Consider the following 26,515-nt stretch of genomic DNA (forward strand, 5'->3'; position numbering starts at 1 on the left):
AAGATACCTTCCATGATGTGTGGTGCCTTCGCAGGGGTGGCTTAAATGGCCGGGGGCTAGCTGGGCTCTGTCTACGGTAAGGTAGTAAGAATTCTGAGGTGGTAGCTTAGGACTCAAGTAGCTTAGCAAAAGTGGAAGCTGCAGGCCTCTTATGGGCTGGGCCGGAGCTGACTCAGCATCACTTCTACCACATTTTGTAGTTCAGAGCAAGTCACAGGGTCAACCCACATGCAAGGTAAAGGGAAATGGACACCACCTCTCGATGGGAGAAGTGGCATAGACATATAGGAAAGAGGGACTTGATGGCCGCCTCTTTGGAGACCACCTTCCACAGCTGCATTTCCTTGGCTTACTGGTTTGGTGAGCCTCGTGGAGAACACTGACTGGTCCTTTACTGTATGTAATAAACTGGGTCCTGATTATATGAGAAGCACCAAGGTGTGCCACCTACAGTTTACACCCAACATGACACACAGTTTCCATCAAGAAACCTTGGTGAATGGGCTGTATCCTGTTTACTGCCACTTTGTCTTCTTCTCTTTCTTTGGCTCAGTATAAGAAGTAGAGCAGTGCTATTCGGAGAGGTGGCTGGGACTGCTGTTGAGGAAGAGGAAGTTGGCCTCTAAGGGAGTGACCTATCCCATCCTGGGCCAGACCCAGACACAAAATATTTTATAACTTGGCTGTATCGTTTTTCATCACCGGGAGAGGACATGTGCAATGGCCTTTACATAAAGAATCTTAGTGCTTATTAATATATTAATTCTTTTCTTACTGTTTGTAAAGCTTTCTTCAAAGCATAATAAATATTTGATCATTAGTCATTATATATCTCTGGTAGAAGAAAATCGCAGGTAGAGACCCAGACTGCTTTCAGGCCAGCCTGTGCTGGCACACTGGGAAGGTTACAGAAGTAGAAGTGGAAGTACTGACTCTCACCCAGGAAAGGCCTTCCTGGTCCATTAGCAGCAGCACTGACTTTCCCTTCAACATCATGATTTCCTTCCCTACATGCCCCAATCCATGACTTTTAAAATTTTACAATTTAACAGTCAGACTAAAAAAAACTCCCCAGTGAGAATGAGGTATTTTATGTTAAAGAAGGAACTGTTTTTCTTTTTTTTATATAAATTTATTTTTTGGCTGCATTGGGTCTTCGTCGCTGCGTGCAGGCTTTTCTCTGGTTGCGGCGAGCAGGGGCTACTCTTCGTTGCGGTGCTCAGGCTTCTCATCACGGTGGCTTCTCTGGTTGCAGAGCATGGGCTCTAGGCACATGGGCTTCAGTAGTTGTGGCACGCGGGCTCAGTAGTTGTGGCTCTCGGGCTCTAGAGCGCAGGCTCAGTAGTTGTGGTACACGGGCATAGTTGCTCCACAGCATGTGAGATGTTCCCGGACCAGGGCTCGAACCCGTGTCCCCTGCACTGGCAGGCGGATTCTTAACCACCATGCCACCAGGGAAGTCCCGACATTTATTTTAAATATTCTGTTTTAGTATCAGGACTCAGCACAATGCCTCACGTGGACTACTGAATAAATGACTGATTTTATGGCCTTATTCACACTGGGATTTTGCCACCAGGGAAGACCATGAAGGAACTGTTTTTCATCCTACAGGGGAACAACTCAGGAATGACAACAGCAATGTTTCAAAACTCCCCTTTCTAGTGACTTGTTAAAATGTGGACATGTGGGAAGGAATGTGTCACACACATTACCTAAAGAATTTTTGTCTGAACTTTCACGTTTGCATGCTCCCTAAATACATGAGCTTCTAAAAAGCCTGACTTTGAGTCTGTGCCTGTGAAGCAAGAGTGAGGAATGGCAAGTGTGTCCATCGGGCCTCTTCCTTGTTCGTGTGAGTGGGTTAATGACTGACCTGAATCTGGTTACCGGTGTTGATCTCAAAGCTGGGGGCTGGTGAATGGAGGGCATGTGGGAGCAGAGCAGCTGCACAGCGAGAATTTGGGGACCACACTGAGATTATTGACTGTTTAAGTAAAACCTTGAGAATTCTTTTCCTGGCATTTCTCTCCTATTTGCTCACTCTCTTCATCCAGCAGTGTTCTTGTTCTGTTTATAAAACCTCAGCACAGCCTTTTGGGGAAGTGTGGGGACTGGTTTTGTCCCACTAATACCCAGGTGCCAGCCTGCAGTAAACTTGCACTTTGTCTAAAATCAGACTCTTTTTTTTTTTTGGTCTCCTGGCTTTTTCACGATAAAAGCTCTTCCTCTGGTTCTTTTATAGTTTGATGTAGCTGATCCTTTTCAGGCCTGTCCTGGGTTTGGCTTTGCTTTTGGAAAGGCTGCTCATTTTGAGTGGCCAGAACCTGGTCATTTTGACTACCCTAAGCTGACATGCTGGATTCAGGAAAGAAGGAATGTGAGGCTCAGAACCAGTGTTGTGTGATAGAAAAATAGCAATTGGACTTACCAAATTCAAGATGACCCTCCTGGAGGGAAAGAAGGGAAACAAAAAAAAGAGTAGGTGATGGTCTAAAAAATAGACCTTAAAGTGGCCTTTGAAATGTTTTTTTTCTTCTGGTATTTCTCTGTAATGCAAGGGCATGTTCTAGAGCTGATCCTCACAGCAGCAAAGCCAGGTGCCCCGCAAAGGAACCTCCAAGACACACTCTAAAGCCAAGCTTAGCAAGAGGGAAAACCCCCAGTAGCACGTGGGTTTATCCCCTTGGGAAAGAGTTTTCTATTTCCTAAGGAGAGCACATGTGAATAATAAAGCTGTTTGTATTTTTATCACTTTTCTTTGGGAAAATGCTTTACTAGTGACGGCCAGCCTCAAATGGTGGCTGTTCTACCCATCTCAAAACGACCGAGCAATCCCACTCCTGGGCATATACCCTGAGAAAACCATAATTCAAAGAGTCATGTACCACAATGTTCATTGAAGCTCTGTTTACAATAGCCAGGACATGGAAGCAACCTAAGTGTCCATCGACAGATGAATGGATAAAGAAGGTGTGGCACATATATACAATGGAATATTACTCAGCCATAAAGAGAAACGAAATTAAGTTATCTGTAGTGAGGTGGATGGACCTAGAGTCTGTCATACAGAGTGAATTAAGTCAGAAAGAGAAAAACAAATACAGTATGCTAACACATATATATGGAATCTTAAAAAAAAAAAAAATGGTTATGAAGAACCTAGGGCCAGGACAGGAATAAAGACAGACGTAGAGAATGGGCTTGAGGACACGGGGAAGGGGAAGGGGAAGGTGGGAAGAAGTGAGAGAGTGGCATGGACATACATACACTACCAAGTGTAAAATAGATAGCTAGTGGGAAGCAGCCGCATAGCACAGGGAGATCAGCTTGGTGCTTTGTGACCACCTAGAGGGGTGGGATAGGGAGGGTGGGAGGGAGATGCAAGAGGGAGGAGATATGGGGGTATATGTATATGTATAGCTGATTCACTTTGTTATAAAGCAGAAACTAACACACCTTGTAAAAAAATTATACTCCAATAAAGATGTTTCAAAAACAAAAACAGCGTGTAAAGATGTCTTACGAGGTATAGTAAAATGCAGAATTTAAACAGTGGAGAAATTAATTTCACACATCAGAATCAGACTAAGATAGTAGGGCTAAATTATTCTACCCTTAAAATTCCCATAAATTTTTAAAGTTATGGAGCGTTACGAGTATCCCTGACCTCAATTTGATACTGAAAGTATACTAGATAGTAGTAATTTTGAAAGCTATTTGGGTTTTTTTTTTTGTTTTGCCTTTGTCTGGCTGTGACTACAGTGAACCTAGGTTTTCCTGTATTGATGTTCCCAACTCTACCAGTGACTATAGTCCAAAATAATTTTCGGGTATTTTTTTCCCCAATTGTAAGCAATAATGCACGTTCTTCATAGAGTATTTTGAAAGTATCAATAATAAATGAATAATGAAAAAATCAGACATAATCTTATTTCCCAGAGAGAGCTATCATTAACATGTTAATGTATTTAAATATATTTAAGTTTAAAATCCATTTAATTTTAACGTATTTTCTTCTGTTTCTTTTTCTATGATTACCCATGAGCTTTAGAATAATTTACTCATCTGCTTTTTGGTGTAGTTTCTGTTTGGATTTAGTGCATGGAAGCAGTCATATTGCCCCTTATACTGAGAAGGCATTTCTAGGTTGTTAGGAGGGGACATGCTTTTGAGAAGCTATAATCCCTGTTAGAAATTGGTCCTCTGGCATTATTCCAGTTTAAAACGAATATCACAAGATGAGCTCCGCCTTCTGGGCAGGTCAGTAGGTTTCAACTCTGTATCAGTCTAATGGAGAGTGGCTGCCCAGAACACATGCTGAAACGTGGCTGGGCTAGGCAGGGAAGAGGTCACAGCTGCCTGGAGGAGGTCTACCAGGCAGGTGGCTGCCAGAGGGGCGGGGGCCACAGCGCGGAGGAGTCACAGTCTGTTTACTCCTGAGGAAGGTGATTTTTCAGAGGCACGAAAATTCAGTACCTCAGTTAAGTCAAGAGATGTGAGGAGCTCGTAAACTATAGTCTTTCACTTTGGTTCAGATCTGAGGACTGGCTACCAAACAACTCGAGCCACTTCTCTTGGTCCATAATCAGCGACTCTGCACATAGCCACCAGTCTGTCTTGTAGGAGAACATTTAACACGAGAGAGAAGACTGAGCATTCTAAAATGAATGAAATGGACTTTCAGAGAGATCTGAGAGTATGTACACAAACCTGCTACTTCATTTTCTTTATTTTACTACCGTTTTAGGTCAAATTAGAATGATTATCAGAACACTTGAATTCTGTCCTGATGAAAGTATAATTTCCTCCTGCTGCTCTAAGGGACTGTATGTGGTATTAACCCGGAATTATATTGGACTTAAACCCTGAGATGGCATCTCAGAGAATAAAGAAATGAAAAGCTTAAAGCAGTACACGTTTTCCTTATCTTCTGCAGGTTACAGAATCAGAGTGTGCGTCAACACCGGCCACGGGCAATGGAAGCAGAGACGACTTCAGGGTCCCTGAGAGATGATCCAGGGGAAGAATCAAAGCTCAGCCCATCAGCTCAGCAGGAAGTGAACTGCAGCACACATCTGTCCTCTACTGGAGGCAGGCCTGGGGGAAGCCCACTTCCCAATCCCCCATCCCATCTGGGGCCCGATAGACTGACAAGTAGAAGGCATTCAGCTGAGCACAAAAATAGCCAAGATGACAGTTTGGACCGGTTTGACTCCATAGCAACTCATCCGATGGAACCTAAAAACACCGTTCCTGTGTCTCCTAGTCCCAAAACAAGTAGGGGGGAGATGGCTTTGAAAATCTCCAACAACAAATCTCAGGGTAAGGAAAAAAGGGAGCCAGGCCAAAGGAGCAAATTGGAAACTGGACCGCTTCCAACACCAGAAGAGACAGAAGCTCCATTGAGGCCAGACAGCCTTGAGGGTGAAAAGGCAAAAAAGGCAGCAATGGTTTCTGAAGCAGCAGTATCTGCTGATGAGCCAGACTCAGTACTGACTCATCACGTCCCCAGGAAACTGCACAAGCTGCGCAAGGAGAGGGCCCAGGAGTGGTGCAGGAATCCCGCCAGGCCGCCCTCGCAGCCCACAAGCTCTCCTCATCCTCGGCCCACTCCTGTACAGAGCCCAGAGAGAGTGCTTGGAACTCCCAAAAGAAAGAGACAGAAATCCCTTGCTCGGGTGCAAGAGCCGCACCTTGAAAGTGTTGAGAGTCCGGGTCCCCCTGTGGCCAAACTAGCAAAATTTACTTTCAAAAAGAAGTCAAAACTGATCCACTCTCCTGAAGACTGCAGCCCTGTGTCTCCTGGCACAAGTGAAACAGCAGTTCAGAGTCCTGAAATTCCCCAACGTAGAGCAAGAGGAAAAGCAGCTCTGCCTGGGAAGGGTCCAGACAAGCCGGCCTCTACCTCAGAAGTCAGAAGCCCAGCTCAGCTGCAAGATAAGACAAAGGAGGTGTCACGGCAGCCACCGGACAGAGACGGCCCGAGAGAGAAGAGGGAATGTGGCCCTGCAAAGGGAGCTGTCCAGCCTGACTTAGAGCTTGGGAGCAACACTGGGCGTTTGCATCTTGCTTCTGAAAGAGACAGAAAGGAAGAGGTTTCGTGCCATAGTAAAAGTGGCAAGGTTCGTGCTTGCACGTTAGCGAGATTGGCAAACTTCTCCTTTGCTTCCCCCTCTGAATCCAAATCAGAATCCCCTCCTCCTCCTGAAAGTAAAAACCTGGGTGAGGGAGGCCCCAGCCCTCTTCTTGTGACCGCAGCTACAGTGCTTGGCAGGAAAAGGAAAACTTTTCAGCTGGGGGGATCCACCGAGAGACTGAGTCTTTCCAAAACATCTCTCTTCACTTTACCGGAACTAGATGATGAACCATTAGACTTTGATTGGGATGAAGAAATAAGAAAAAAGCCATAATCATGAAAAGCTTTCTGGTCAGGTTTCCCCCTCATCCACTCAAGCCCGCACCTTCAGGATATCAACATGGTGTTTATGGATATATAGAAGTATTGGCCATATTGGGTGCCATTCTGAACACCAGTCCCCCCATCAGGTTTTATAAATTCAGGTTTATCTTCATGATTTGAAAAGCTGTATAATCAATGAAGGTCAGTGTGATACCAGTGCTTGAATCTAATTAATTAACAATTGTGCTTGATTTTGCAAACAGAGTACTTATATTCCCAAAGATGTTTCTGTTTGTTTTGTTTGGGTTTGGTTTTATTTTTTTAGGGGGTAGGTTTTCCTGCGATCCCTTCATTCACTCAGGAGCAAATGCCAGGAAGGTAACACTCACAACGCTGGCAAGTCAGATGAACTCTTTTTCTGTTTGTTCGTTTTTTTCCTTTGTTGTTTTTTTTTTTCACCCAAGATGTGCTGAGTGTGGTAAATATTTATTACGATTTGCCAAAATCATGTGATTTTTTAATAATTTTTTTGTACTTATTCTCATGTGTCAGATTAAATATGACTGAAGCTTTTGTTTCTTTGAGAGGTCTTCTCACAGTTCCGTGATAGTCATAGAGATCTGGCCACTGGTCAAATAGTAGCTTTCTTGGGGTATTGACCTTTTGCGTCTTCCTTTCTTTCTTGAGCCAACAGTTCGTGCTTCAGATTCTTTTTTATGTCTTGGGGACTTACCTTCAATACAATTTAAATCCTACAGTTGGACGAAGAGAGTGTGCAGTAGTCTCAGTCATATATCATGGCATCCATCCAAGTGGTTAACATGGAAACATGATTCCTACTAAGTTATGATTCATTTGTCTTTAAAACCAAGCAATAACCGTGTTTGGTAGGAAAAGACCACTCAAGCTTTGTCCTTCTTAAATGCTTTTAGAGTAACTTTTTCTTTTAGATTCTAGCAAGGCTTGTTAGGATTTCATAATTATAGACGTTCTCTTCTGAAGTTTGAACTTGGAAAATGATAATAGAATCTTTCATTGTCTGAGGGACTTTAGACATGAGGAATACTGAAAACTATATGTACTTTGTCTAATGATCACTTCATTAAATTCATACAGAAAAAAATTAGGAATCTAATTTTTCTTGAGCGTTTAAACATTAATTCCAAAATTGACTAATTAAATTTTCTGAAAAATTTTAAACTATGAGTACAAATTTAGTATGGATGAGTCTTGAAATCCTCCAACACCTTAAGCAGCTGATGAACAACATACATAAGCAGTGATTATAAGTTATTATTGCACATTCACATAAACCTGTCCTAAAACATCAAGGCTATGGTTTAGGTAATTTCTTCATTATTTCTGTACTTTACTAACTTCCCAGTGTAGTATGATTCTTAATGTGATATAGTCCTAATTTTTAAGTATTAGTACTTCCCTGAGTTTTAGCATTCTTACGAGAACTAAAGGAAAAGCAAAGCCTCTGGGTTGTTGACTGGTGATTCTTGGCCTGGATATGGTCTGATTGTGAAGACTAGGGTATTTCAAACTTGAGCCACAGTGTCGAGCTGACTTTTTTTATGGTAAACTTTTAAGTTCCTTTCTTATAAATTATTGTCTTTGAAACTTGGTATCTTTTGCACTAGTGATGTATGAAGCTGGGCATGGCTGATAATTCCTAACCTATTGATTTGCCATTAGGGTATTTTGATCTGTTCTGTTTTTTATCATTTAATATGGTTGTATTCCAGAGCTTTCATTTCAATCTTGATTGTAGAGCACTTAGTTTCATGTAGTTAACTTGTCTCTTCAGGACACTGAGTAATTCACATTTTAAAATACAATGTTGAATTGTCCGTCTTCCTTAGTTACTGTATATGACCGTCTATGCCATCTTCTACCTGGTGTTATCTCACCATATGTCCTATTATTTGTGTTAATAAATCCACCCTACTTTTTTTAGTACCTTCTTCTGCCAGGATCATTTGGTCAAGTTACAAGTTCCATGTGTTTATTCTTCAGTGCTTACCCAGAGAGCAATGACTATATATGTAAATATTATAAACAGACATAATTATTAGAAGAAATAAACTACTCAATATGACTGCTCCCCTACTTATTAAAAAAAATAAACTTCTGTCACAGCTTAGTTTCGTGTTATGACCACCTCTGTACTTGTTTTTGATGTGCAAATTCTTACAGCTCAGTCAATGGGAAGTCCCTTTATGTTCACACCAATGTCCTTTTAAGACTCTGACTTTCCCAAAAGCACCCAAGCTATCTGAAAACAACAGCATGTTCCAGACGCATTTTATTTTTTTTCCCAACTCAAGTCATAGAATCCACCACCCCTAAGGCACTTTATTCCTTTAGTGACAAACAGTATTAAAGGCCGAACACAGGGCTTTGGGGATGCGTGGGGAAGTCAGTACTGCCACTACTGTGGGGTCCCTTAGTTTCAGAGCCGAAAATGTTTAATGTCCTGAGGTCACATTTTATCCTGCTGTGTCCTACTTTTTTTTATACTGTGTGATTTCATAACCACTAAGACTTTCTCTTATATGGTATTTAATGTGTGTACCAAGGAAAAACACATGTCTCAGGGGAAATATGTACAGTCTCAAAAATCATATTTTTAGTCAATAAAGGAAAGTATAAAAATAACCTTTAATTCTGAATCAACGTGTCAGGATATAGTTTTTTCAGGCTAGTGGACTCCTTGAAAACATTTTAATAATGTAAAATTATATAAACACAATAAAAGCTGTACCTAATTTTCTTTGTGAGAGGACCAAACCAGGATCTTAATTCTATCATAACTACATAAAAGAGTTGAGTTTTCTGACATTGTTAAAGATACACTTTTCAGTGTATATGTGGTATTCTAAAATTTATAATAGGGATTTTATTATTTTAATTTTTAGTGTTTCTTAGAAATACAGACAAAACAAGCATGTTATTCTGATATCTTTAACTCTTTGGCTTAACTCAGCCAAACTGTAAACTGTTTTTTGAAGGTATACCAAAACTATAATAATAGAGATCTATTCTTGATTGACAGGTTTTCATTCTTGCAAACCTACGTATTCTTTATGTGTGTATTGTATTTGATTTCTGTGCCTTCCCCTAGTGCTAAATCTGCCTAGCTGGTGGAATTACTGGAAGAACAGTTCTAGAGAAAATCTTAGGTCAGCCACAAGGAAGATCCCTAGAGCTCACTTTCAGCCAATCCACAACACTTGGGTGTTCAGAACCTGCCTACCCTGATGAATGTCTAAGTCTAGGGACTACCTGGGACCAGGTTAACCTTTCAGATGCAGCTTATCAGACACCCTAGTTCCAAATCTGACAAACTCAAAATGTGGAAGGCGAGGCCAGTGTGTATTCCTCAGTGTTCAGAATAACATTTTCCATGTCTGCTTTCCATATTGTTAACATTCAGGAAAAGTAAAAGAAGGCTCCTGGCTCACATTAGTACTCTCTCCAGTAGAGGTTTTGCTGTCTATGACCCATCTTGCAAGTGGCGAAGCAGCCCTCCACCCCAGGTATACAGGGGAGCATTAACCACACTCATTCCCTTCACTGCCACTCAGAGGACACACACAGGAAACTGTGGTAACTCTTCTGTTGTTCTTATATCAGTTCCACCGTCTTCCCTCTTAAAGGCTTAAAAATGCATCTGAAGGTAATATTTGTAAACATGAACTTGACAGAAATGTTAACTTAAACTCAAGTAAACTGTTCATGTTTCTACGTAAATACTCTGATGCAAGATATAGAACAACAAGGGAAATAGGATATGCACGCTGGGCCTGATCTCACTAAGGAGTAGGGCGTAAGTTATTTATCTTGTGAGTGTAAATGGTTTTTAGGCCGCTCTTCTTTATGTTTCGTTGGAACCTTCAGCCTTGGCTGGATCGAACCACCAGAAAGCAAGTATTTGCATCGGGCACACTTCGATGTGGGGGCAAAGTTGGTTTAATTTAGGGCTTCCGTAATAAACCAGCGTTGAAAGACTGCTTAATATTTCAGATCTAACTTTTTCAGTGCCTACTGATACATCAAGGAGACTGGTAGCACAGCAAAATTGGGAATCGGGCGAATTGGGTTCCAGGACTGAATGATCACTGAGCAGCAGTTATCTTACTTGATTTGGTGTGGCTGACTCCTGTCCCCTCCCTGGAATCCTTTGTCACTTGGCCTCCAGGACATCACATGCCTGTGGTTTTCCTTACTAACCTCTTCTGGTCTCAGCTTTTCTTCTCCTTACCTAGTTTCTCCTTCTCTCCCAGACCTTTAATGTTCTCATTGAGTCTTAGGACTCCCCAAACCTATTGGTCAGCTGATGATTCCTTTCCTGAACTCCAGACTCCTCTATCCAACTCCTAGTCAATATACCTCCACCTCAACATATTTCAAATAATACTCCTGATCTTGTCCCCATCAAATGTGTTCACTTCCCAGATTTATCCATCTTGGGAAATTAGAGACTCCATCCTTCCAATTGCTTAGGCCAAAAACTTGAGTCATCCTTGACCATTTACTTTCTCTTGTACCTCACACCCCATCTGTTAGCAAATCCTGTGCAATCTCTATTTAAAATATATCTAGGGACTTCCCTGGCGGCGCAGTGGTTAACAGGGGACACGGGTTCGAGCTCTGGTCCGGGAACATCTCACATGCCGTGGAGCACCTAAGCCCATGCGTCACAACTACTGAGCCTGCGCTCTAGAGCCCTCAAGCCACAACTCCTGAGCCTGTGTGCAACAACTGCTGAAGCCCTCACACCTAGAGCCGGTGCTCCACAACAAGAGAAGCCACCACAATGAGAAGCCCGCGCACCACAAGGAAGAGCAGCCCCCGCTCACTGCAACTAGAGAAAGCCCACGTGCGGCAACAAAGACCCAACGCAGCCAAAAATAAATAATTATTTTTTTTAAATGGTCCACATCAAAAAAAAATCTTCAAAAAGAAAAATATATATATCCAGAATCTGTACACTTCTCACCACATTGCTGCCATCACACCAGTCCAAGCCACTATACTCTCTCACTGTGCTTCCCTACAGGCTATTCTCAGCACAGTAATCAGAGTGAACCTGTCAGGTAATACTACTTCTTACCTCAAACCCTCCAGCAGCTCTCATCTCATCCTGGGTAAAAGCCAAAGTCCATATAATATTGATCTCTAAGGCCCTGCACATCTGGCCACGTGCTACCTTTTTGACATCAAACACTAACCATGCTGGTTCCTATAATTCTCTAGACATGAAGCAGCCCCAGGGCTTTTTCACTTGCTCTTCTGTCTGTGGAGGGCTTTTTCTCTGAAGGTAATCGCTCCTCACTTCCTTCAGGATTTTGCTCAAATGTCACTTCAATGAAGACTACCTACCTTCAAAATTGCAAAACGTTCTTCCCCTTCCTTTATTTTTCTCTAGCATTCTTATCCTCTGACATACTATAACATTTACTCATTTAGTTTATTGTCTGTCACAGGTGCTAACCAAGGGTGAGGGAAATCTAGAATGGATGGTAGAGGAGAGAGACCCTGAGTATCATTTGCTGCCTCCAGATCAGCTGCTGTGGGCAGGGGGTGGGGGGCTGAGGGGTAGGCGCGGCCGTGGCTTATACCACATCTGGCACAACAGCTGCCATTGGCGCTACAGGTTAATGGAGCTTGGGGTACTCTGCTGACGTTTTCCCCGATCTAATTCTTGTAGAGGCCAGACTGACGAATTAAATGGAAATCGATGGGGATCGCCACTCTGCTTCCTGTAGGTCTTTAAGGGTGGCGCTACTTTCTGCTCTTTGCCTCGGGATGTGTGTACTTTGCAGTCTTGCTCAGAGGGGGAGTAAAGGGGGAGCTTCAGAGGCTCCCACTTGTCCTTTCCCACTTTCATTCACAGGCTAAGGAACCAGTGTGGATATGTGAGTGTTCTGGCGACTTCCCAGTATTATCTATGTCAGCCTACTCTGGAGTAGACCTGGGTCCTCTATTACCTGGCCCACACACACATTTTTTCTACCGGGGCAACGTGTTTGTATCATACTGGGTATCATTTTTCAACTCAGACCTTGTGTCCAGTGGTTCTCAAAGTATTAAGTATTGGGCTATTTCCTTTCCCCAGGGTATAGTTACCCAGGTAAATACCTGCCAGTCCCTTTGTAGAAGGACTGGGGTAATCACTGTCATATAGTCTTGCCAAGGTGTTGCAGGGTACTTCTACCTAAGGACCTGACCTTTGCTTCAGTCAATGGGCTCCAAGTCCAAGACTTAATCCAGGTCCAGAAGCTGGTCAGAGAATTCTGACTTTATTGGCACATTCTGACTTTATTGCCTCAGCCTCTTCCAGATCTTTCTCTTGACCAGTGCATCTGGAGTGCCTGGAGGCCGTGTTAAACTACAGATTGCTGGTCCCCACCCCCCAGAGTTTCTAACTGAGTAGGTCTGGGCTGGGGCCTGAGAATTGGTTTCTGACAATTTTCCAGGCAATGCTGATGCTACTGGTCAGAGACTACACTTTGAAAACGCTGTGTATAGTTTGATCTCGGGACTCATCTCCGGGCTCCAGCCATTTCCACAGCTCTGTGTGAGTGTCTCCCTGCTGTTCTGACCCTGCTCCGCAGTGAGGCGTTTACTCCCACCTTGCTTCTGACAGTTAAGCATTGTCATCTGGCCTCTAGGGTTCTGGGATCTTCTCCACGTGGATCAATCATCGGATGTAGGCTGCCCCTGGGGAGAGGGCCTGTCCTTGGGCTAGGGCTCTGCGCTGAGGGTAATCTCCGGGGGCGGGGACTCAGCTGTGAGCTGTCATTGCGGTACGCGGGCCTCTCACTGTTGTGGCCTCTCCCGCTGCGGAGCTCAGGCTCCGGACGCGCAGGCTCAGCGGCCATGGCTCACGGGCCCAGCTGCTCCGCGGCATGTGGGATCTTCCCGGACCGGGGCACGAACCCGTGTCCCCTGCATCGGCAGGCGGACTGTCAACCACTGCGCCACCAGGGAAGCCCTGATGCAATACTTTTAAAAGTCAAAGCGCAAAAAAAAAAAAAAAAATACACGAGGAGCAAAATATCAAATTTTTAAATAATGGCGAGATCAACGTTACTGATCTCTCTTTTTGCCTCAGCATGCATGGCACCGTCTGTCTACCCTCACTAGAGTGTAAGCTCCTTGAGGGCAGGGGTTTCTGTTTGTTTTACTCACTGATGGACCAATTCTTAGAAGAGTTCCTGGCACATAGTTGATGCTCGATAAATATTTGTTGAATGAGACATTTAAGACATTTGAGGGAAGAATGACCATTTGTCTACACTTCCCCATTCCTCTCTCTTCTTTTCCCAGTGTCTCTCAGTTAGTGTTGACTAGACACAAGAGGCTGCTTCTCCTTGGAGCCAGGAGACTCGAAGGGAGCTTTGTGCCATGTAGGGAAAGCGCCTGACAAAAATAGGACGTATCTTATTATTAAGGTCAGTTTTGAGATGTGTGTGTTTGAAAGCCTTTTCTTCATTGATTTCATCATCGGATTTAAGGGATAGATGTAGTACATGTCATTGTGCTAACTAACCACAGCTAATTTGTTGTCAGGCTTGTATAATTATGAGAAACAGAACTGCTCCTAAAAAGTTGCCCTGCCCCCAAAAATAGAGGGATTTAGGATTCCAGGACCAAAAGCAGAAGAACAAATCTTGATGCCAAGTGGAGAGTGTAAAGGTCAGCAGGCTGCTCTCCTTCCCTGCTTTTTATCTCCTTGAGACTTAACGATTATCCGCACTAAGGTTGGTGTTAGCACGTGGAGGGAACGCCCTCCAGGTGTGGCTGAGATGAGAGCGTTTTTGCACGTGATGCTGGAAGAGGACGTGATCAGAGCTGCTGGGCGCTGACTCTAGTGAGTCCCCTCCTTACTGGAGGGCCTGTTGTCACCACATCCTGCCCTCTTAGCACCCACGACCAACTCTAATTTCTTTTTTAGTCAGTGAAGGGAACTTGGGAGTCTCTGGGTCAGATGAGAATCTCAGGGGGTTAAAGGCAACTCCCACTCACTATAGAAAAATGAGATTGTTTGTGTCCTGCTAAGGCTGGAGTACAGAAGAAATCCCAAGCACCAGATCTCCAATGTCATTTCCAAACAAGCCAAAACAGACAAACAGAAACAAGCCTGCCAAATACAAATTTAGACCTGAGAAGTTTCAGAAGCAGATGAACTGAGTCTGGTTGTTCACTCCTGTCTGGAGCAAGAGCCGTATATGCAGACACCAGGGTGGCGATGGCGTCCTGCCTCATGACATGTGTGGACCGCTCTTCTCCCAGGCACAGAGGGATCTGAGAGTGGATGATTGTGACGATATGGGAAGGTGAAGGAGCTGACTGGTGTTGAGCACCTGCTATGTGCTAGGCATCCTATTAGACACTTCATGTATGTGTGTGAGTCCATGTGTATGAGATACAGATAGATGGTTAGATGATAGATAGGTATTTAGTTCTCGCAGCAATTCTGTAAGAAAGGTATCATTAACCCTGTTTACAGATGGAAACGTGATCAGAGGGACTGTGTGAATTTTTCAAGGTCACACAGCTAACAAATGGCTTCTGGAGGAGGCACTGTTTGATTTCAAAACCAGTGCCCCGTCAGCTATATCATGACAGCTCCCAAAAGAAATGTGACTGTGTCAGGGCAAGGCCAAAGTCATAAGGGCGTTGGCTCATCTCCCATTTAGTCATCATGTGCTTTCAGAAGGAAACGTGTGGGCAGCCCTCTCCTAGGGTCACTAAGCCAGGGCAACAGTGCTGGGCTGAGCACAGGTCCCTTTCCTCTACAAGCAGACTTGGGCAGCTGCTCCGTATCCGAAGCAGGGGACTCCTCCACACCTCAGCCCTGGTTCAGCACCTAAGAAGATGCAGTAACACTCCAGGGCAGTTGTACTTCACCACGCCAGGAGGGCCGTCACCTGTGCTGGGCTCTGGGCACCGTCCACGTAGAACACACTGAGAAGGCTGCCGTGGAGGACGGCGAGGTGTGGCCCAGCCAAAGGGCCCTTTTTATTTTCCATCAAATGTGTGCAAATACTTTTTTCCTGGAGGACTTTTCTTCATTAAAAAGCTTTCAGTCATGGGACCCTAGATAACCCTCCGGAAGGGGTTTTTGTCTGTCCGTTTCCTGTGCTTACTTGCCTTGAACAAACGTGGCTCTGACAAGCCAAGTACCCCTGAAAGGGAATGTAGGCCAGCCTGTTCTGCTCACACCGCTAGGGGGCGTGAAGGATCTCTGGCAGGGGAACTGAAAAGGCTGGAACGCCTAAACTCACCAGCAGAAGCTGAAGACCTGCCTGCATTCAACTCTCACGATGAAAACACTTCTTCCGCAATCAGCCTCCTCGGGCACTTCCAGCAGCAGACACACAGGCCACCTGAGGGGTGGACCAGAGCAGGTGGGAGCACCTCAGCGGGCACCCCATTCGGTCGTTGTGGGACAAGTTCCATCTTCTGAAGACTTTGATAATGTGTACCTGAAGAGCCGGCGGCTGCAGGGCTTTGAAACCCTCTGAGCCATGAGGTCAGAGTCCGTTTCATAGAAGCTGTACTCTGAAAGAATATACATTCCATCACGCGATTCCTTTGGGAGGTGGGGACAGAGAGTCAGACTCCAATCCACAAGGCCCTCAGATAGATTTTTGTTAATCAGAAGCTTTAAAAAAGTGCCCAGAATCTCCCACAAGCAATAGCCTGCATTATTTTTTTGTCATTGAGGTATAATTGACATATTACATAGGGTAAGTTTAAGGTGTACAACAGTTGTTTTGGTGCATTTATATAGTGTGTGATTACTGCTGTGGAGCTAGCCAGTACCTCCATCATATCACATAATTATCAGTTCTTTTTTGTGGTGAGAACAATTAAGATCTAATCTCTTAGCAACTTTCAAGAATCTAATGCAGTATTATTAACTGTAATCACCGCGCTGTGCATTAGATTTCCAGAACTTATTCGCCTTATAACTGTAAGTTTGTAGCCTTTGACCAACATCTCCCCATTTCCTCCACTCCCCAGCCCCTGGTAACTACCTTTCTACTCTTTGTTTTTATGAGTTCAGCTATTTTAGATTCCACATATAAGTGATATCATTACAATATTTGTCTTTCTTGGTCTGGCTTATTTCATTTAGCATAATGCCCTCGAGGTGTATCCATGTTGTTGCAAAGGGCAGGATGTCCTTTCTCATGGATGAATAATATTCCATTGTTTATGTGTACATCTTCTTTATTCCTCTATTGATAAACTCTTCAGTGGTTTCCATATCTTAGCTACTGTGAATTATGCTGCATCAAACATGGTGGTGCAGATCCTGTTTTCATTTCCTTTGGGTATATACCCAGTAATGGAATTGCTGGATCATATGGTAATTCTATTTTTAATTTTTTGAGGAACTGCCATACCGTTTTCCATAGTGACTGCACCAATTTACATTCCCACCAACAGTGCACAAGGGTTCCCTTTTCTCCAAATCCTTATCAACACTTGTTATCTCTCTCTCTCTCTTTTTTTTTTGATGATAGCCATTCTAATAGATGTGAAGTGATAGCTCATTGTGATTTTGATTTGCATTTTCCTGATGATTAGTGACATTGACCATCTTTTCATGTACCTGTTGGCCATTTGTATCTCTTTGGAGAAATGTTTATTCAGCTTCTCCATTTTTAAATTGTTGAAGTTTTTTTCTATTGAGTTGTATGATTTTTTAAATATATTTTGGATATTAACCCCTTACCAGGAGTATGATTTGCAAATATCTTTACCCATTTGGTAGGTTGCCTTTTCACTTTGTTGGTGGTTCCTTTTGCCATGCAGAAGCTCTTTAGTTTGATGTGGTCCCACTTGCTTATTTTTGCTTTTGTTGCTTTTGCTTTTGGTGTCAAATCCAAAAAAATTGCAAAGGCCTATGTCAAGAAACTTACCCACTGTTTTTTCTTTTCTTTTTTCCTATTTAAAAATTTTTTTTTTATTGGAGTATAGTTGATTTACAGTGTTGTGTTAGTTTCTGCTGTACAGCAAAGTGAATCAGTTATACATATGTCCACTCTTTTTTAAGATTCTTTTCCCATATAGGTCATTACAGAAACCACTGTTTTCTTGTAAGAGCTTTACAGTAGGTGTGGGTTTGGCCCTCAGCGTGTTAGGGGTACCCACAAGCCAGCTGGGGGATCCTCTGGTGAGGTTTCCCCAGCAGTTCATAAGCAGGCTTTCTGCTGGAGTTTAGAACACAGCAGGAACCGTGTCCCTTTAATGCCCTCTGATATGCTTATCTGCCTCTTTCCTAACCTCCTCCCTCCCCCTAATCATGGAACTCTTGCTTCAGTACTCTGGGTGCAGCTCTGGAGAGATGGTTTCTTTAGCAGCGTCCTGCACAGCCGGGACAGCCAGCCGCTCACTCACCACTCCCCCAGTCCCCCACCAGAGGGATCCCTGGGCTCTTCCTTCTCTAAGCTGGGCTGCCTTGGAGGGCAGGAACTTGGCAAAGTTCCTCTTACCCATCCAACACATCCAAACTTGTATTTTTTTATTTTTTTGCACCAACAGAGTGCTGGAACTTCTCCTCTAGAAACTTGAACTTCTACTAAGGCTCTCTCATCCATGGGTATCTGCCACAATCAGCATCTTCCAGGTGCTCTCAGACTGTGGCCCAGAGGGGTTGGAGCTGGTTCACAGGCTCCTGCTGGCTGCACAGCCCATACCAGGGTCTTCTGCCTGTTACCCAATGCACGGGTGGGTGAGATGCCTCTGGGTCCCTTGGCATGTGGTGCTGGATCCCATAGCTCCCAGAGGCACTTTTGTCCATGGATAGAGACCAAATCTTAGATGTTAAAGGGGAATGAAAATAAGGGACATCTTATTCTGCCATGATGCTAACATCACTCCTCCCAATAGCCTGCATTTTGGCAATCCAGGTTTTAGCGTCCATGCAGGTGTGACAATAGAAAGAGCGTGGAGTTGGGTGCCAGACAGAGCTGCTACTCACTAGCTTTGTGACTGCCAGAGGTACTTGATCTGAACATCAGCAAAACGGCACAGTTTCACCTTTGTAGGACTGTTCAACACCAACAAGTATTTATCGAGGGCCTACTTACTGTGTGCCAGGCACCATGCTAGGCACTGGGGATATGATAAATGGTAAGACAGACGTGGTTGGTACCACTCTTGCGCATTACAATCTAGCAAGGACTGTATCACTAGTAGGGATGTGTCTAAAGTGTCTGCACAGTGCCTGGCACATCCCAGACACTTAACACATATTAGTGTTTTTTTCTCCCATCCTTTCCCTCCCGTCTCCTTCTCCTCAAAAATATGGATTGTAGGGCCAGGTCGAGACTCCCCTTTGGCAAAGTGGGTTTCTGGAGCAAATGGCAGGATAGGCTCCTTTCTCATGGCTGAATAATATTTCATTGTATTTACTTAAGCATATTATGCTAAGTGAGACAAGTCAGACAGAGAAAGACAAATACTGTATCTCACTAAAATGTGGAATCTAAAAAAGGTAACCTTGTAATAAACAGAGTAAAATTGTTACCAGGAGATGGGACTGGGCAGGGACAAGTTTGATGTTGTTTAAGGGTATAAACTTGCAACAAGTAGCGAATAAGCCATAGAGATCTAATGCACGGTATAATGAATATAGACAACAGTGTTGTACTGTAATTATGTAGTGTGATGAATATCTCTACAATGGGAATCATATTGCAATATATAAATGTATCAAAGTAACACACTGTATACCTTAAATGTACACAATGTTATATGTCAAATTTATTCAATAAAAAAAGAGGGTTTCTGGAAACACAGTTAGAGGCGATTCATTCATACTTTACTTTTTAATCTGCCTTTACTTAGCACTTACTGTTTGCCAGACTGTGCTAAGCCTGAGGGATCTGTAGTAGGTATTTGTTATTGTCTGGCCACCATTATCTGAGCCGCCCTCCTTATTTGAGGAATTACCTCACCATCTCTGACCAGGCTGAAAACATCAGCTACTCACCTTCATTCTGAGCATGGGCGCTTTGACTGAGGCTTAGCCAATCAGGTGTGTGCACCCTGGTGCACCTGGGAGCCAGAGAGGCCAGGAAGTAGGGCGAGGTGGGTAATCCAGCAAGGGGAAGGCCTGTGGCAGATGCTGCAGCAGCCCGTCATTTCCAGGAACAGTCAGCAGTGCCAGCGGGACGACAGTGCATTCTGGACATCAGGTGGCCTGGTCTGGTGGTGTGATTCTGAGTGTGGTCCTGGTTGCTTTTAGTTTCCTTTTTTCATACCTACTTTCTGAATTTCCCACTGGTTCAGTGAGCTACCCAATTCCTTTTAGCAAAATCCTTGCATACTTAAAGCAACACAGATGGGTTTTGTTCTTCACAGCTAAGAACCCTGATTGGCAAAAGAAGAAAAACAGTTAAGTCTGACCCCTGTCCCTCAAGAGCTTAGCACACAAGTGATTTCAATACAGCCTGTGTACTGGACGAAAGACAGGACTCGTTTGGAACATCTACTGTGCTGGACAGTGGAATTCAGTAATGAACACACAGGACTTCTGGCGGCAAGGAGCTCAGTCTGTTGGGAGAGATGGAGCCATCAACAGATAAATCGTATAGCAGTGTCATAAGAACAGTGCTGGAGACGTGTGCAGGGAGGGATGGAAGCACCAGCTCAGGTGAGGCAGGGCTGCTGACGGACGAAGGCTTAAGAGAGGAGGACGCAATGTTTGAGGCAAGTCTTTTTTTTTTTTTTTTTTTTTTTTTTTGCGGTACGCAGCCTCTCACTGTTGTGGCCTCTCCCGTTGCGGAGCACAGGCTCTGGACGCGCAGGCCCAGCGGCCATGGCTCACGGGCCCAGCCACTCCGCGGCATGTGGGATCTTCCCGTACCGGGGCATGAACCCGTGTCCCCTGCATCGGCAGGCGGACTCTCAACCACTGCGCCACCAGGGAAGCCCTGAGGCAAGTCTTAAGAGTAAAAGCAAGTCAGACAAAGGCAGAGGAGCCTGGTGGAAAAGAAGCCATTTTCTGTGCAAGAGCAAAGGCCCAGAGGAGAGTCAACGTGGTGTGTGTGGAATTAAGCAGTTTGGTGTTGCTAGAACCACTGTGTTCCTGGTGAAGAGTAAAAAAGTTATCAGGGGCCAAGAGAGAGGCGTGCGCTGAGTACAAGACTTAGATGCAGAGGTAAGAGTGGGGAATAGCTCCCTAGGGGAATGGGAGATGATGAGGACCAAAGATAAGGAAAAGATGCCGTGGTGCAGAAGGCCCAGGAGAGGCTGGAGATCATGATATTTTAGTAGAACTTAGCCATGTGGTCAGAGATTTTCTCCAGAAATACTTAGCTACCAGTGTATAGCAGTAAAGAAGGATATTGGTCCAGAATTAGGGTTTTGCTGTAAAAATGAAGGCATCTGAATTTGGAGAGCCTGATCTTGGACCAGGTTTGCTCAGGTAGAACAAGCCACACACTTGAAACCTGCCTTCAGTTTGGATGGAAGAGAAGATATAGGACTGGGGTGAAGACGGTGGGAGGGTATAGTCTTGACTGAAATCTGCCACATATGGCCCAAATCCATTTCATGCCCTAACACAAGAGTCATTATATATTTTGAGTATAAAATTACGAATGTAAAAGAAAATTTTAAAATAATCGTCTCAATTCATGACACTTTGGGGATCAAGATGTTCTTCACATTTTTATAGTACATTTACACAGCATTCATTTCCCTTATGAGGAAAATGTACAAGCCCTCTTTAAGCATTTTAAGGAAAAAGCTTGAAATAATTGTAGCAAACATTTATAGAGGGCTTTCTATGTATAAAGCACTTATTTACTCTTCATAAAAACCCCCTGAGGGGGGCATCATTATTAACTCATTTTACAGATGGAGAAACTAAAGGGCAGAAAACTTAAGTGACTTGCCCAAAGTCACACAGGGGGAAGTGGGAAAGCTGAGATCCGAACCCAGATGGTCTGGCTCTGGAAGCAGTGCCCCTAACCATATACTCTACTGCCTCTCCCTGGAAATGTCACCACATCCTCACAGTTAGGGGCTGAATTCTGTCCCCTCAAATTTTATATTTTGAAGTCCTAACCCCTAGTACCTCAGAATGTGACTATATTTGGAGAAATGGCCTTTAAAGAGGTGATTTTGCTAAAATGAGTCCATTAGGATGGGCCCTAATCCAATCTGACTGGTGTCCTCATAAGAAGGGGAAATTTGGACACAGACAAAGGTCAGATGATGTGAAGACACAGGGAGAAGATGGCCATGAAAAAGCCAAGGAGAGAGGTCTCAGAAGAAACCAATCCTGCCAACACTTTGATCTCAAACTTCTAGCCTCCAGAACTCTGAGAAAATAAATTTCTGGGGTTTCAGCCACCCAGCCTGTGGCACTTTGTTACAGCAGCCCTAGCAAACTAATACCCTCATAGACCATGAGTTAAGAAGGAGAGGGAAAAGGGGGAGGCCAAAAAGAAATGAATCTTGCAAGTGAATTCCCCTTCTCATTTAAAATAAAAAATATATGCATTTCATTAGATAATAAAAGCTTTAATTGGATCGTGTTTTAAAAGAATTAACTTGGAATTCAGTTCTGTAATGGGAGTAAAATAAAGCATCAACCGAGCATCAACCATTGATATTGAGGTAATATCACAGACAGGAAAAGGCAGCTTAATTAAGGCCAAAGTGTGCTTGTTAATTGGCTGTCATCCTCTCAGGGAGCCTCCCAAGGGATGCCGTTTACAATTAGAGAGCATGGGTTTATTGACCGAAGATGAGGTAAGCTGGGCGTTAAGTGCACTGTGTTTCCTCAGAGGGCGGCAGTCCTTCATTAATAATGAATTCAGTCTTTCCTCATGTCTTCTGAGTTTCCCACTAATACTGGAATCATTGGTGTGAAACATGAGGCCTTCCAGCAATTACAGGCAATCCAGAGATTCTTAGAAAGTGCAATGGTATATTCCAGGGTAAAACTAATTTACAGCACACTTGTTTTTTCTCTAATGAATTTCAACCCGCGTGTATTCAGTACTGACTGCCTGCGAGGTGGTGCCGGCTGGCTCTGCAGACCTCGCTGGTGTCAGGATTCTGGAAGCTTTGTAGCCTGAGGCCCTTCGGAGGTCTGTTTTCTGAGAAATAAATTAGGGAACGTCCCAGTCACAGGTCTGAATCGTTTTAAAATCAAAAAGCCTTGTTTGTAGATTTGGAAAAATTCAAACTTTGACCAAGTTGTCACATTTTCAGTTCCTGCTCCATGCTTTATAGAGCTATGCGTTTCATGTTTCAAAGTTTAAAATCAGAGAGTAAAATTAAATGTCTCATTTTTACATGTATTTTCATTTTTACATTGTCTCGTTCCTCTCTGCACCTGAGAGTCTGGGTTCTCCTTTTACCGACTTATTTCTCACTAGCCTTGAAAGGCATCAGCATTCTGTGTATATCAATATAGGGTTGACATGATGGACGTTTCTGGAAAACTCCATCCCGGGTCAGGGAAATAGTCAAGAACATTTTTTTTCTCAAGGGCACTGAACTTTCAAAGATCAACTGAAGTACCTGCATGAAAAAGCTACTTGATTCAGAGTTGGGGGGAAGAGGAATTTGATAATTCTTAGAAACAATATACAGTGGTTGCCATTTAATGTAACTTTGAATAAATGAATGGGAAAAAAGGAAAGTGTGGGAAAAAGAGGCAAACACAGAAGAGACAGTTGGAAATATACAAATAGAGACAGTTTAAAATAAGTGATGCAGGGGTTTCCCTGGTGGCGCAGTGGTTGAGAGTCTGCCTGCCGATGCAGGGGACACGGGTTCGTGCCCCGGTCCGGGAAGATCCCACATGCCACGGAGCGGCTGGGCCCGTGGGCCATGGCCGCTGGGCCTGCGCGCCCGGAGCCTGTGCTCCACAACGGGAAAGGCCACAGCAGTGAGAGGCCCGCCTACCGCAAAAAAAAAAAGAAGTGATGCAGGAACAAAAGCATAGCAAGATGTGCCCAGGCCCAGAGACACAGGCAGAAATATATGTATTAGAAAGAAATACACAGAGTCATATTAGCGTCGTACCCAACTTTCATGACATCTCATATCTCGTCTTAAGATACTATTACTTTAAAAGCTGTGTCACATTCTTCACACCAAAACGAAAGCAAAAACCCCAAATTTAAAACATAAACAAGAAATAAACTTTGTTCCACAAGCCAAAATAAAATAACACTGAAGGCGAAATCTGACTGGGCTAGGGATTTCTCACTTCTACGTTTTGGCCACATGTGAGCATGTACATGAGCGCACACACACACACACACACACACACACACACACACACACACCCCTAATGGTTTTGGACAATGAGAGAAGCTACTGCTCTGCCGTCATATGGCTTGGCAGCGTCATTCACAGTGAGGAGACATACAGTGATGGTGATTTATATCAACAAGAGCAACGGCCTGTGGTGGGTTTGACTGTGTGTAGAAGTGGCCATAGGCTATTGGTAAACAGACTCAAAGCTGCACTCATTCTTGACTTTTCTTTTGTTTTAGGAGCTGGCCTTGGATGTCCCCTCCCAGGCTAGGCCTGTTCCCCGTCTTTCTTCTCATCATTGCTCTCTTTATTTTACTCCCTCACCAGTCAGAAAACCCAGGCTATATGGCCTGAACGGAATGAGAACTGTTGAGTAAGAAGAAACATCCAAGTAGAAAGAAAAGAATTTTCAAATTTCTTGTCCGACACTGGGCCTTCTTGATTAGCCTCAGCAATTGGGATCAATCCAGTTATTCCCATGTAGCAATATTTTTCATTCCCCAGCGTTTAGAAACCATCTCTGTATTCCTCTTATAGTCTCTGGTCTTTTGCATCTCTGTCTCTCCAGATAGCTTCTTTTTTTAAAAAAAAAATAAATTTATTTATTTATTTTCTTTATTTTTGGCTGCGTTCGGTCTTTGTTGCTGCGTGCAGTCTTTCTCTAGTTGCCACGAGCAAGGCTACTCTTCATTGCGGTGCGCAGACTTCTCATTGCAGTGGGCAGACTTCTCATTGCGGTGGCTTCTCTTGTTGTGGAGCATGGGCTCTAGGTGAGCGGGCTTCAGTAGTTGTGGCTTGCGGGCTCTAGAGCACAGGCTCAGTAGTTGTGGCGCACAGGCTGAGTTGCTCTGTGGCATGTGGGATCTTCCAGGACCAGGGCTCGAACCTGTGTCCCCTTCATTAGCAGACAGATTCCCAACCACTGCACCACGAGGGAAGCCCCCCAAATGGCTTATTTTTTTTTTAATTAATTTATTTATTTATTTATTTTTGGCTGTGTTGGGTCTACGTTGCTGCGCGTGGGCTTTCTCTAGTTGTGGCGAGCCAGGGCTACTCTTTGTTGTGGTGCACGGGCTTCTCATTGCGGTGGCTTCTCCTGTTGCGGAGCACAGGCTCTAGGCGAGCGGGCTTCAGCAGTTGTGGCATGCGGGTTCAGTAGTTGTGGTTCACGGGCTTAGTTGCTCTGCAGCATGTGGGATCTTCCCAGGCTAGGGCTCGAACCCGTGTCCCCTGCATTAGCAGGCAGATTCTCAACCACTGCGCCACCAGGGAAGTCCCCTCGATACATTTTAGAGTGTGTTTGCCCTTGGCACTATTCTGAAGGCAGCAGTGAATAAAAATTCTACTGGGAAAAATACAGTAATATTACAACTGGTGGTGAGGGTGAATTTGTAAACACATGTTTGTTTTCTGCGCCCCAAGGCACTCCCAGGGCTGAGAAGTTTGGTGAATTCGAGGAAAACAGAGGAACCTGGAAACCTGGATGTTCCACCACCTGCTCCCAGACCACAGGGAATTTTGCAGCCAGTACATTTGCAGAGGCTGGTGCCAGGGGGACTGAAAATGAAAGTGGGCTGTGGATTTTTCTGTCTTTTCATTCAGCTTTTTTTCAAACATTCTTCCCCTTTCAAGAAACATTGATGTGCCTTTCCTTTAAAGTTAACACTGTAAAGAATCGAAGCCTCATTTCCTGGAGATACAGAGCTGGACGGCAGCCATCCCTCAAACGGGCCCCCCCGGAGAAGACGTGGAGACGTGAGCTCCCAACTCAGGCTTCCGGCAGATGCATATTGAACCCCTCGGACTGGAAGCTGAGGTCATGGATTACTTTCTCATTGCTCTCAAGGGTCAGTTCAACTTATACTTCCTGTCATTGTTGTCTTAGACCACGCATAACTCAGTCTTTCTCAGCCCATTTCCACACACACAGATTTCTAAATCAGTTGTGAAAAAATACCATTAATATCTCTACATTCAAGAAGAGATGCTAATGGGAAAGGGGCAGAGGAACTGCTGTGGATTGGCAGTAATAGGGGTCAAATAAAATAGGGCGGAAAATCAGGAAATGGGGTAGTGGCAGTCGCTTGAGGAGAGGAAGTTAAGCAAACTGGCCAACATAACCATTGCAACATTTTCCGTTTTCCCTGGAAACTTCATTTGCATAACCGGGCCGGCAGGAGCTTGTGGTGGGAGGAGTGTGAGCTTTGCTACTGGATAAATACAGGTAGGAATCCTGCCTCTATCGCTAGGTTCTGTGGTATTGGACGAGTTTCTTAACCCTTCTCAGCCTCAGGTCAGGGATACTTCCTAACTTCCAAAACTGTTGTAAGAAACAGATCATGGATTGCCGAGTGGTTGGTATACAGAGGCACTCACTACACCGTAGAACTCATGGTGTGCCCCGCAGTGCACTGGCCTAATGCTCACTTTGATGGGGGCAAGGAAAGAGGAAAGACAGCCAGGAGGCTAGCAGGACCCTGACGAGAGCAACGTTAAACTCACATTAGCTACTTAATTTGCTTTTGTTGTCCTTATCACGTCCTCACCAGCATTTCCCCCAACCTCAAGTCAAATGATGACCCAAAGAGATGACAAGACAAAATAATGTCAATATCGTGAGGAGTCTGAAATTTTTACCCTCTTTGCAGGCTAACAAGTGAGCCAGTCACAGCTTCACTGATGCTGGCATTGACATCCCCTGGTCAGAGACAAAGGGCATTATTACTCGCAGCACAGCAGGCAGCGTGAGCTTCACATTCTCATGGCTTCCTCTTGAGCCCCGAGTCCCATGGGGGT

The 26,515-nt window shown here is 44.2% G+C and overlaps 1 protein-coding gene across 1 annotated transcript in view; it reads left to right on the plus strand.

Moving 5' to 3' along the window:
- The window catches only part of MCM9 (minichromosome maintenance 9 homologous recombination repair factor), an 84,150-nt gene extending 74,170 nt beyond the window's left edge, over window positions 1–9,980 (plus strand). The window contains exon 13 of the mRNA XM_060030035.1: window positions 4,940–9,980. Coding sequence (XP_059886018.1) covers window positions 4,940–6,413 — 1,474 coding nt within the window. The 3' untranslated portion in view covers window positions 6,414–9,980. The remainder of the gene's footprint in view (window positions 1–4,939) is intronic.
- The last annotated feature ends 16,535 nt before the right edge of the window (window positions 9,981–26,515 follow it).

The sequence above is a fragment of the Delphinus delphis genome, chromosome 14 (assembly GCF_949987515.2).
Source record: "Delphinus delphis chromosome 14, mDelDel1.2, whole genome shotgun sequence".
NCBI classification, from domain to species: domain Eukaryota; kingdom Metazoa; phylum Chordata; class Mammalia; order Artiodactyla; family Delphinidae; genus Delphinus; species Delphinus delphis.